Source organism: Pagrus major, chromosome 6 (genome assembly GCF_040436345.1).
Source record: "Pagrus major chromosome 6, Pma_NU_1.0".
Lineage (NCBI taxonomy): Eukaryota > Metazoa > Chordata > Actinopteri > Spariformes > Sparidae > Pagrus > Pagrus major.
In genome coordinates this window covers 11,707,164-11,719,108 of record NC_133220.1, presented here as the reverse complement: position 1 = coordinate 11,719,108, position 11,945 = coordinate 11,707,164, and the positions used below count along the sequence as shown (strand labels likewise).

Below are 11,945 nucleotides of genomic sequence, written 5' to 3'. Positions count from 1 at the left end.
TGTCTAAAACCTCTGTAATTGTATTTTGATGTGTTCCAGTCAAGTAGGCGGTGCACAGCCTGTTTGACTGGACCGCCCATTAATGTAACTGTGTCTGTCTCAACAGGAACAGAGACCTGTAGTCAGGCCCTGAAGGAGGCCTGCACTGAGTAGCATATTGGAATCAGCTGGGTTGATTGTTAAATGGTGGGGCGGGGCTTCCACAGCTTATATAAGGCCCCAGTTCACAAGGAGCTCGCGCTTGCCTTGAGGGTGATGACCAGCCAGCTCTCCCCCTTTAAGTTTGTGTGTTTTTTTTTTCAGTCACTTTTCCCTTAGTTTGTATTTGGTTTTGCTCAGGCCTGGCAGCAATTAAAGTTTACTTTGTTTTGCACACCTGCCTCCTGCCTCTTCATGTCATCTGAAGGAGAGTTTACCTGACTTTCTCTTGAGCTACACTCCCACATGGTAACAACCCTGTTATGGTAAATGTACCCCATTACTACACTTATATTTAATAAAGATATGTGCTCAAGAGTCTTCTGCTCAATCTTAAAGGAGGCATATCTGTTTCTGTTGTGTTAGCTCATTAATTGTGTGAAAATATGCAGAGGTACAAAACCCTTGATTCACCACGGAGTCATGGTTTGTATTTTTAGTTTTGTGATTTCCTGTTTCATTTTGTGAGCCTCTCCTTGTGTGTCATGTTTAACTTTCCACTTCCTGTGTATTTAAGCCTGTGTTTTCCCTTAGTCTTCGTCAGTTCATTTGTTTGTGTCCTTACGTCAGTCCTGGGTCTCCTGCGTTCTCTGTCTGGTTCCTTGTGTTCCCTCTGTGCTCCTGCCTGTGTTCCCACTGCTTCATTGGTCTGTACTTTGTTTCAGCAGCTCGGTCACCTGCTGTATGTCTCGTTTGAGTCTTACAGAACATTATAAATGCAATCCCTCTACTATCTTAAGATGTTTGATTTGAGAGAGACCATATTCCAATTATAAATATTCTAATTATCCTCATCCTGCTTTCGTTTGTTTCTATCTGCAGGACGTCTCATTTTTCTATGACTCACTCTGTATTGAGTGTTTTGTCGGATTGTTATTTGGGGAGATTATGTGCACTCTCATGCCTCTGGGCGCATGGAGAGCTGTTTTCTCTCCTACTCTGCTCTTTGCTGGACTGATAAAGTGCATAACGATTGCAACCGCTTCTCAGTGGTAGATTTTGCAATAGGTTTTATGTTTTTTTCATTCCTTCATGATGTATATATGGTACTGAACTGTGTATATAATGAAATGTAAGTAGCAGACAGGCCAAGTGGGGCACATAGCACAACCTGCTCTGTCATTATCTCACTGGTGATAGCCTCCAGGGCAAAGCCTATATGAGACTGAATGTCATATATCAGGGTCATATGCAGGATTTAGGAAATAACTAGGTCCAAAAGTCTGAGCTTACTAAGGGGTTTCAGGGCATGCCAGCATTAAAAAAAAAAAAATCTCTCTTTCTTTTCCCTTTGTGTCTCCTGTGCTTTTCTCTCTCGGGATCCTTTTCTTTGTCTCTCTGCTTTCTGTTCCCTCTCTCTCATTTCCTCTTGTCTGTCTGCCCTCAACATTAAATTATTTCTGTTCATTTCTCTTTTCTGTCCTCTACTCTTTGTTCTCTCTCACCCTCTGTAATCACTGCCTGTCCCCTTCTGTCTGACTCCTCACTTGTATCTCCTGCAAAAGGGTATTAAACATAATTTAGTTAAAATATATACACCTTCTTTGTTTCATCTTTGAGTTTGCATCATTTGGATTTGAAATGTGTCTCAAGCAGTACCTAAATGTAAGCAAAATGGCCAACGCTTTATTTGAAGAGGTGTGGATACGAGCGACATGACGTTGTCACAAACATGAAGAAATCTTAAAGAAAGTTTATGAATGTTGTCATTAAGTGCAGTTCAGTCAATTAGTGATAACCCCCATTAAAATGACATAATAGACCAAATGCTGAACTATCAAGGTGAACATCATAAACATTATACCTATTAAACATTAGCATGTTAGCAGTGTGAGCATGTTAGCATGTCAGCAGCAAAACCCTACTAAGTACAGGAGCTAGCATGGCTGTAGACTCTTCTGCTGTGTCCCAAATCCATACTAATTCTACGCAGTATATAATACATATTTGATTAGTATACGAATCAACATCCATTTTATACAGACAGAAAAAGGTAGAATATGAGCAACAACATTTATTTAAAACTGACACATTTTTCTCAAACTGTCCAGCACTTTACAGTAGCACTGTATTCCCCCTCTGTCTGAGATGCTCTGTTTTAGCTCCTGTCCCTTTAAGGCAGCCCCCTCCTGAATACCCAGTCTCCTCTGATTGGTCAGCTCACACACGCCTGTCCCAACAACAACAGAGCAGCTAGCCAAACTAGCTGCCAGGCATGAATTATGAAAATGTGTGACATGGTGACAAAGTGTGATGTCACAAGGTCACAGAATTAAATGGGGGACTACTGACGAGGCATGTATTACAGTGTTTTCTGTGGGAGAGAGGAGCTTCTGTTGGTGCGGACTTTGACCTTTTTAGCTTGCAACATCTGTAACATGCACAAAAACCTATAAAAAAAAACACTGAAGGAAAAAGGTTGTCGTATACTAAATCTTGTCCTCTGTCCAGGTTGAACACACTACATACTGAAAACTAACCAAGAATCAGTGTTAGCATGGATTTGATTTCTTGAGTATTGAAGGGCACTGGTGCGCACACTATTAAACTGCAAAATATACAGGGAACACAACCTCTCATGCCCTCGCAGTTACATGCAACTTCGTTTGATAAGTAAACATAAGTTTACTGGAACTGCGAACATCCAGGGTTAACATTCAGTCCAGTTGGCCTTGGACTCTCTCAGACAGGGGTGGGTGGGTGAAGCACAAGCATAATTGGTCAGTGATATCAGTATAAGAAAGACCTGAGAGACAAACGTATGGTATCAGAGCCATGATGAAGACTTTGTGTGTTGCTGTTGTTGTGTTGAGTCTCACCTCAGTGTGTCAGCCTGCCTCGCTGGCCTGTGAGAAGCTGTTGAAGCCAGCGGACACAAGTCCAGAAGTAAGTCTCTGTCCGATTCTGTAACTAACTTTGTGTTTTTCAAAACTATATTGAACCTACAGAACACATTTGTGTTCTTGTTATTGTCAAACAGTTACAAAATAAAGTTAAATAAACAAAAATTCTCTTCTTTTCTTCCTGATATTTCAGTTGTCTGGGACCTGGTATACCATAGCAGTATCCTCTGACAGCTGTTTTGCTTTAGCATTATTTGATGCAATGTTTTTGTTAAGTGTTGAGATGGGCATTACCTCAAAGGACACACCGAACATCTATGATGCCAACGTTAAGGTTAAAATGTGAGCAATCTTTTGTTTGTTTGTTTGTTTTTACATGTAATAATGTTTAATTTGTTGGCATTTGTATTTGTCCATCATACATCACCATGTCCTATACAGTTGTTCTCTCAGTTTTTTAATACTGAATAAATCCTTTACAGAAATGGATTATGCGCAGCTGAATCAGTGTCCATCTTCTATGAGAACAACACTATGTTTGATGTCGACAAAAATAGTAAGATTTTTGTTTAATATACTGTGTGCGCTGGTGTTTAATTATGTGTCTCTCTGAATTAGCTCTCAACACTGCAGAAGACTGTGACTCTCTAGCTCATTTACCTGCATGTTCTCACTTATTCTGTGTGATTACCATCCACAAAACAGGCTCCGACTTCTGCTGCACTCAAGAACATCAGAGGATATAAAAATGTAGAAAAAATAAAAGAGATTATAAACATTGTGCATGTAGTTCTTAGAGCCCACATGCACTAAATAATTGGTACAACACTGCAAATACTACACGACATATTTTTGTGATATTTTCTTGTTATTTTTTCCTATATAATTTATGTAACTTATTAATAATGATATTTACATCTCAAACTTTTTCATACAGATGAAGTGTTAATTTGATTATATTATAATTTTATGTGCACCATTAAATGTATTAGCACCATTCACATTTTTCTAATGCTTCCAACAGATACCCCAACTGGTAAACCAGATGTGCTGCTGAACAGTGGTTGTCCTGACTGCATCGTGGTAAAGGGGGATGATAGCTTCAACATAATGGTGCTCTTAAGTAAGGACAAAAAAGAGATAATATAATAGAAATGTAAAAATATGTAATGATATTTCCAATAATGGCTGAGGGACTAATTTCCTTTCCCGTACTTCAGCACATCAATAATTAATGACTTCCTTTTGGAGTCATGTCAAGAAAACTATAATCAATGATGGGCCATGTTTCAAGATAGAACATGAACAGTTTTGATAACCTGTTAGCTTCCATTAGACAGCACATAACATTAGCATTCAACCACTTCCTAGCTAACATTACTGTTTGTTTTTATTACACAATATGATAGGAAAGACGTAAATTAATTCTAAAATATTAACACACACCTTGGATGTAATCAAAACGTTTGCTATGAAGCGGCTGAATGCTAACTTTAGCTAACAGGTTATCAAATACGTTGATTCACCTTGAAATATGACCCAATTTCCCCTAGATTTTCACCATCCATTATCAGTTGCTGATAAATCAGGAAGCAGGGAAATTACAATCTCGGGTTAGTGCATTAGGACGCTACCATTGGCTAATTAACACTAAACACAAGTACAGCCGAGACTGATAGCAATAACGTTAGTTTTACAAGTATCTGGTCATAAACCAAAGAATTAGACAAACACAAAACTTTGACCTGATGATTGATTGAAAAGTTAAGGGATCATCATTTAATTAAAATCTGACATCCCTCAAAATAATACATATTATAAAGCCAAGTCATTGCTGTACTTCTTTTTTATCCACCCATTTCAAAAAACCCTTTGAGGGCTTTTACTGTAAATATATAAACTATAGCATGTTGGATTGTCGTGGTGTAGACTTAACTTGTTGACATTCAGAGACAGAATATCATCACAGGGCTTAAATCTGAAATGTGACACCTCTTTAACAGGTAGGAGAAAGACTCTCACTGCAGCTGAGCTGAAGGAGTTTGAGACACAGACAGGGTGTCTGGGCTGGACCAAAACATTGGTCTTGAACTCAGATCATGGTGAGTCTTGAAAGAAAAATGTTCATGTAGAGTAAGATGTCTTTGCAGTGAATATATGAAAACAAAGTGGTGCTGTACAATGATAGCGGTAGGCGACATATTATTTTATCTTCTTCAGTGACGTAGTTGGTACACGGAGAAATGTTCATGCAATTGTGAAATTTATTATGTGCATTACAGAAATTTTTCATAGTGTTTTTCATATTGTCAGTACTGTTATTTTTCTAATTTTCATTTTTGCTCCCTGCAGACTACACAAACTGCCAGTCCATTGCTGATGACGATGCTGACTTTTCAGGATTTACAGAAACACTCTCTCAAAGACTTAAAGTCAATTATAAAGAGCCCCTCAAGTGTCTTGTACAGGATATTATGTACAACCCCTGGCAGTGGATTCAGAGTTTATGGTGAATGTGTCAGGGCATTACTACCACAAATATCCACTCACACCAATCATGTTTGTGTGAAATGGTACAACCCTTCTTAAGATGTAAAGTTTTGAAGGTAATTGATTACTTTGTGGTTCACTGTTTTAAAGTCATAGACTCTTAAACATATCTGTCTTTTCTTTAAAGTACAGCTGAAAACTCTGTCCCAGTTTTGTACTTTCAGCAAAAATGTGCACGTTTCAAACGTGCTCGAAATAAACTTCAAATTACATTAAAGATGATAATGGGTATTCTTATTTTGAAATGTGATTTATACCCTAAAAAGGGAGCAACATGCACCCATCCCTCATTACCACCATCTACCACCATCATATGTGTAGTTCATGGCACAATTCAAGCAGGATCAAAAAAATATTTGTCTCTCCATTCACTACCATACAAAGTTTTTCCAAAATAGAGAGCCGAAGTCACACACCTTCCCATTTGAACTGTGTTGTGAATCACACATATGATGTTTGTCAGTTTGAAAGATTTTCCAAGTCACAAAGTCGCAGTTTGTCATAAAACTAATAACATATAAGTCTGTGAAAATACATAATTATAAAGACTACACACCCACCAGACGTGTTAGCGATGTTGTCTCGTTGAACGGTCACCAAAACCCGTAACTTAAACATTACAGAGCTGGTCCTGTACATTAGCTTGCTCACAAAACTGACAAACCACCCTTTAACTGCAGTTGTCAATATAACCAGATTTATTGTGATTTTCACCTTTTCTGTGCTGAGTTGGCAGCCATGTTGGTGTTGGTGACATTTATTGAGCGAGACAATGTAGTTCACTGAGCGGTTTAACACAAAAGTAGATGGTATTTTACTTTAATAATGACAAAATGTGACTTTATTTACTTGGAAGATCATATTTTAGATCACAAACATCATATGTGTAGTTCATGGCATAATTCAAATGGGATAATAAAAAAAAAAATGTCACTCTACATTCACAACCATACAAAGTGTTTACGAAATAAGGCTCCACGGGGTCCACCAGAAAGGGTGTGACTTTAATTAAATGAATTTAATTCAATTTAATTTACTTTGATTTCATTTTGGTGTAACATCTTTGGGGAACCAGAGCGACGCTAACTTCCAGGTTAGCCTACAAAAAATACATAATCACTGCAGCCCACGCTGTAGAGGGAAGCTGCCCACTTTTTCCAGCTGTAAGTCCAGTCCTGACAACAACCAGCTGCTGTTTTTATCAGAATTTTTTGTCTTACAAGTCTTTAAAATGTGTCTCTACTCGAATATAAAAACAAACTTAAACTGTTATTGTAGCTGTCAGCGGATCAACGGCAGCTAACTGACTGACTTGACAGTTGAGCTTTATTCTGAGGTTGCCTAGCAACGCCAACTCGACGGCTGCGTGGCTTTGAAAGCTATCGTTAAATAACCAAAATAACGCAACAATAAAAACAGATAGCACGATTTATTTGTCACGTCTTAAATGTGATAGTATCTCGTGTGATTAATAAAGTGTGTTTCGGTTTTTTTTTTTTTTCTTTAAAACGGCGCCACAAACACCGAGACATTAGGCTCTAGGACCCAGGTGCACGGCAGCCACCAGACACCGGTTGATGAGATGGTCCACTCGGCGTTACACATCTAAATTCCCGACAAAGAGCGGCTGTTCACCCCGGACAGAGTAGTCGGAGGTGAGGTAACCAGACGGTGAGGGCGGACCACAAAAACGAGAGCGAAGCGAGAGCGTTTATTCTCTGTCTTTGTCCGTCCGCGTCACCCCGCACCGTGGCCAGAAGACCCCGTCGCTTGTCTGACCGGCGACAACCATGAGCCAGAGGTTTACCGTCTCCAAGAGCGACGGCGACCGGCGCCCCTCAGACATCCAGGGGGAGGTGAACCAGCTGTTTGAGGGAGACGAGCCCCCGACCAGCGGCGGCGCGGAGGGGGAGGACGCAGCCGGCGCCGAGGAGGTGGTGGTGGTGCTGAAAGGTAGGCTGTCACTCAACCAGGTTCATTCAGTTAGCTATAGGCTATAAGCTAGCAGTGCTGATGCTTGACTCATGTTCGGTGACACCACATTGTCTATGGACAGATGTGTGTGACTTGAATCTTAAACGGCCACACTGGGTCAATAACAGAGGCACTGCAAAGCGCCTGAATGCCCCTCATCTTTCCTGCTATATTTCTGTTGTTACAGGCGCATTGCTTTAAATAATGAAAGTTGCATGCATGCTCACATATATGTTGACAGAAAAAAAATGTTTATTTTGCTTTGTTTTCATGTGGTCTGTTGATTTTGTATGACCCTGTCATGTTGCTCCCACTGCATTCATTCAATTATTATTTTTTCACTGCACAAGTCAGCAGTGGTCACTCTGAAAGCCATTATTTGCTCTTCATTCCTCAATCTGATAGACCTAACTTTAAGTGGTCTGATTTATAGGGTTTGAGTGTACCTTCTTCCGTTTGATCAGTCAAGATGTCATCTTCCACACTTGAAATCACAGCATGTGAGCAGGGAAATTACCTGCTTCCCTGTTGTTGAAAAAGGAGATGTCAATGTCAAGTGTGTTTCAACCTTGTGACTTGTACTGCACTACCAAATCATTTTATTAGGTGATGGCTTCCAAAGTTGGTGAATATGTGTCTCTCCTCTGTTGCTCAGTTGTATCCCAGGTGGGTGCATATTTAGTTTATAAAGCACAGGACAATCTGTGTGCCCATCAGGAGGATGAATTTGATTAAGGCTGAATAAAACCATAGTTGGTCAAACCTTCATCTCTACAGTTAATTTATGTCAATTTCCTCCGAGCCCTGTCTTCTGGGAACCAGCGCCATTGTGGTCCAATCCTGTCACCAACTCACCTGATTGAAATAATCAAGGTCCTGTCAGTCATTTTTCGAATTGAATGCGGCAGTGCAGAACAAATGGTGGCAGAAAAATTCCCGTCGGACCGGGAATGGAAGCCTTTACCATTAATGATTAGCATTAGAAAAAGTGCAATCACTCAGGTCCAGTCAAGTGCAAATAAAGATTTATCTGCAAAATGAATCAATACATTTCATACTGTCTTTAAGCTGTGAAGGCTGCTACATTAATGACATTTCAGATTAATTGACCAGGCTCCCTAGATTCCCATAAATTCCTTTATTGCAGCTCTAGATTTGTGGCTCCTTAGTTTTCTCTGCTCTGCTTTAAGTAGCCTTAGTCAGGCATTCAGTTTAACTCTATTCATCGGTCTAAAGCTGTGACCAGCATGACACCACTACCTTCAGTCCATACGCTTAATTCTATATACTTACCCTTCTCACTGGATATATTAGATGTCAACCCCTTGTCCTAACATCATTCTTGCTGCACCAGTGCTCAATAGTGCTGACAGATTTCCACTATTAAACCAGCCGGTCACGGAGGTGAGGAAGGAAAGCTTTCACTTGCCAGTCCAGCACTCCCCTTCGTTGCCACATGTGCCTGCAGAAAGCCACCATCTCTTCCTGTCCAGGCGAATTAACATACAAATGCCTCCTCAGCATTTCTCTACTCGAATGCTCCAGCGTGTATCAATCATTCCTCTGGACATAAAAGATGGCTGCGTGGGTCAGTAGGAACAAATCTCTCCATCTCCTTGAGTTCCCCTTAAGACATGGGGAATGCTTTAGTGAAGGACTTCCCCTCATATATGCTATGCTCAGGCTGAGCCGCAGCCTTGTGGAGACTGATGTCTCTGCATCCACTTTGCTGGTTGCCATAGTGACGCAGTACTATGAGTTTTTGCACAAATGGTTTTGCACTGAGGTAAAAAACACTTCAGATCAAGCAAGTACCATTATAAAATCAATCTCTCGCTGGGATGGGATGGCGTGACTATTTTCTCCTTCCTGTTCTGTGTGGCTTGAAATCGTTTGTAATGGAACAAAATGAAAAACCATAGATGAAAATCTGATTGTACTGTTCATAGTGTGGGAGGCTAAAATGGAGGTGATTAAGGAATTTCTTATTGCTACTGTATGAAAGAAGTGCATATTAGGACTGCAGCTAACAGTTTTCGTTGAATCTTTTGTAATTGTTTTCTTTTGAATTATTTTGTAAAATGTTGAAAACAAAAATGAAAATGTTTAATATCCCAGAAGATGACATATTTAAATGACCTGACTTGACTACTAACCAACAGTCAAAAATATTCAGTTTATTATGATACAAAACAAAGAGACAGATCTCTTCACATTTAAAAAGCTGAAACCAGAGAATATTTAGCATTTTATCTTGAAAACTGACTCAAATCCATCCTCTATCAGAACAGTATGTAGCAGTATAGATGGCATCAAACATCATTTCATAGGAGTGTGAGTACATATAATTCATACTCAAAGTGGTGTGTAGAATATGACCGTGAATGTGTTTGTGCACAGGTCTGGATCTATAAATGTAATTATGCCATTGTTGGCATTTTCCTGCTGCGCAGTGTCTACCACAGCCCCCTATCAGTCTCGTTCTTATTTTATCTGGTGGACCACAGCAATTTGAAAATTCTTCCCCCTTGGCCCGGACCTGTGATCCTGTTTCTATTGATCCAGAGGGAGGTGTGAGCTCAGTCAGCTCAGCCAGCCAGTGTGGTTGATGATGACTGGCTGCAGCAGCAGGGAAGATCTTCGTCTGGCTGCCAAGTGCCCTCTCTGCCCTTGACCTTGCATGCAGCGTAAAGAGATATATCTTTGTTAGATTGGTTGGGCTCAGTGGAACGGTCCGCAGATGGGCTCGGGATGGGCTGCCTGTTTGTCACCTTGCAGATGGCAAAGCAAGGGAGGCTTTGAAACTTCTTGTCATTTAGAAACCTCACATTTCCAGATATTACTATTATTATTATTATTATTACAGGCTGCATTAACAGTTTTTTTTTTTTTTTACCAGCAGCATGCACGCTGTGAACACAGTAGTGCATATTCTTTATTTCATTGTTTTCTTGACAGGGACAATGTGCATTGACCAACAGATTGACGTAGGGCTGCACAATTAATCAAAAAGTTATTGAAATTGCAGTATAGCCAAATGCGATATCCAAATCTCGGAAGCTGGATTTTTAAAAATAAAGGTAAAATGTATGACAGAGCAGCAATATAATTAAGTCCTGTAGTGTGTCAGAGATGTTTTGCCTTACACATCTAGTTCTCTAGATGTAAGAACGTTTTTGTTTGGTATTTTTTCAGTGGAAATGAAAATTGTCATACAAAAATGATCATTCCCGCTAATTGTCAATCATAATATCTGTCAAAATATATATATTTTTTGATCATATTGTGCAGCTCTACTTTAAAATCATGTTTACTGTACACCATTATTCAGTTTCCTTCTGATTCTGTTTGGTCTCCATCTACTCCTCAGGGAGCTAGCTGGTTCTTTGGCTGCTTAGTGGTCCACTATGTATATGTATATTTGTAGTAAAATGAGAAAATGTTGTATAGATAACTCCTCATTTCAGGACACTTCAATAGGACAAAATGAAATAAAGCCGATTTTGACACTTGCTCTTGTCACATGCAGTTAAGAAACGACTAGCATTTTCTGTCTGTTGTTTGGCACTGGCCAGGTAGTGTAGAGCGTTTTATCAGAGCTGTTTTTGCTAACAAACCCAACAGAGCTGATGAGAACGACTAATGTCAATCAGAGCTCAGGTGCAGGCTGTAAAAGCAAAACAATGAGCTGAAAGATTCTAAAAAGCTCCGTAAATCAGAGAGGAAGTGCAGGTTCAGGTGATCTTTGGGTCATTTTAGTTTGATTCTTTGCTGAAAGATATTAATTAAAGGATCTTTAATATGAGAGTTAATGCTGCTCAAATCTTTTGGCTTGCCCTCTGTAACTACAAGTTAAATACAGTTTTCACACCAGTGGGCAGACCTCCATATGTCTGTATATGTGGTCTGAGCTATTTTGGCTGAAATTGGTTGGTCTCTGTTCTAATCTATTATTGATGCACTCCTCGCCCTTGACTCTCGTGGTTTCCAGCCAAGCTGTGATTGCACGTATGAACTTGTGGTTTAGTTTTCTTAATATATCAACAGTAACTATTGTAGCAGAGGTCTAAAAACATAGGCATTTGATGTTAATAACCCAGTTTGTCCTTAGTGTTTTGGTTTATGAGCGAGGCCGACTTGGCTGAGGTGTAATCTGTGTCAGGATGTTCTGTTTCCTTTTGGGCAAAGGCAGTCCAGTAGACAATGACACAGCATGGGAGCAGAGTGACAACAGAAACAACAAGCATAATCGCAACAACAGCACTACCTAATAACCTCATGACAGCAGAAAAATAGAGATTAATTCCTTTCCTCTCCCTGGGTTGTCCATTTCTGAGTGGCAAAATTAATGTGTGTGTTTGTACCACTCAGTATGTGTCA

The 11,945-nt window shown here is 39.8% G+C and overlaps 2 protein-coding genes across 3 annotated transcripts in view; both read left to right on the top strand.

Annotated features, from left to right (window-relative positions):
- The first annotated feature begins 2,930 nt into the window (after nt 1-2,930).
- On the top strand, nt 2,931-5,808 carry LOC140997904 (uncharacterized). The gene is made up of 6 exons (XM_073467955.1): nt 2,931-3,084; nt 3,235-3,383; nt 3,524-3,597; nt 4,066-4,164; nt 5,045-5,143; nt 5,394-5,808. The coding sequence occupies exons 1-6, from the start codon at nt 2,974-2,976 to the stop codon at nt 5,552-5,554; spliced, it is 693 nt and encodes a 230-aa protein (XP_073324056.1). The 5' UTR covers nt 2,931-2,973; the 3' UTR covers nt 5,555-5,808.
- Nucleotides 5,809-7,381: 1,573 nt separating this feature from the next.
- Nucleotides 7,382-11,945, top strand: part of slc12a5a (solute carrier family 12 member 5a) — a 152,748-nt gene continuing 148,184 nt past the window's right edge. For both annotated transcript variants that reach the window (XM_073468366.1, XM_073468365.1), the window contains exon 1: nt 7,382-7,544. In XM_073468366.1, coding sequence (XP_073324467.1) covers nt 7,382-7,544 — 163 coding nt within the window. The remainder of the gene's footprint in view (nt 7,545-11,945) is intronic.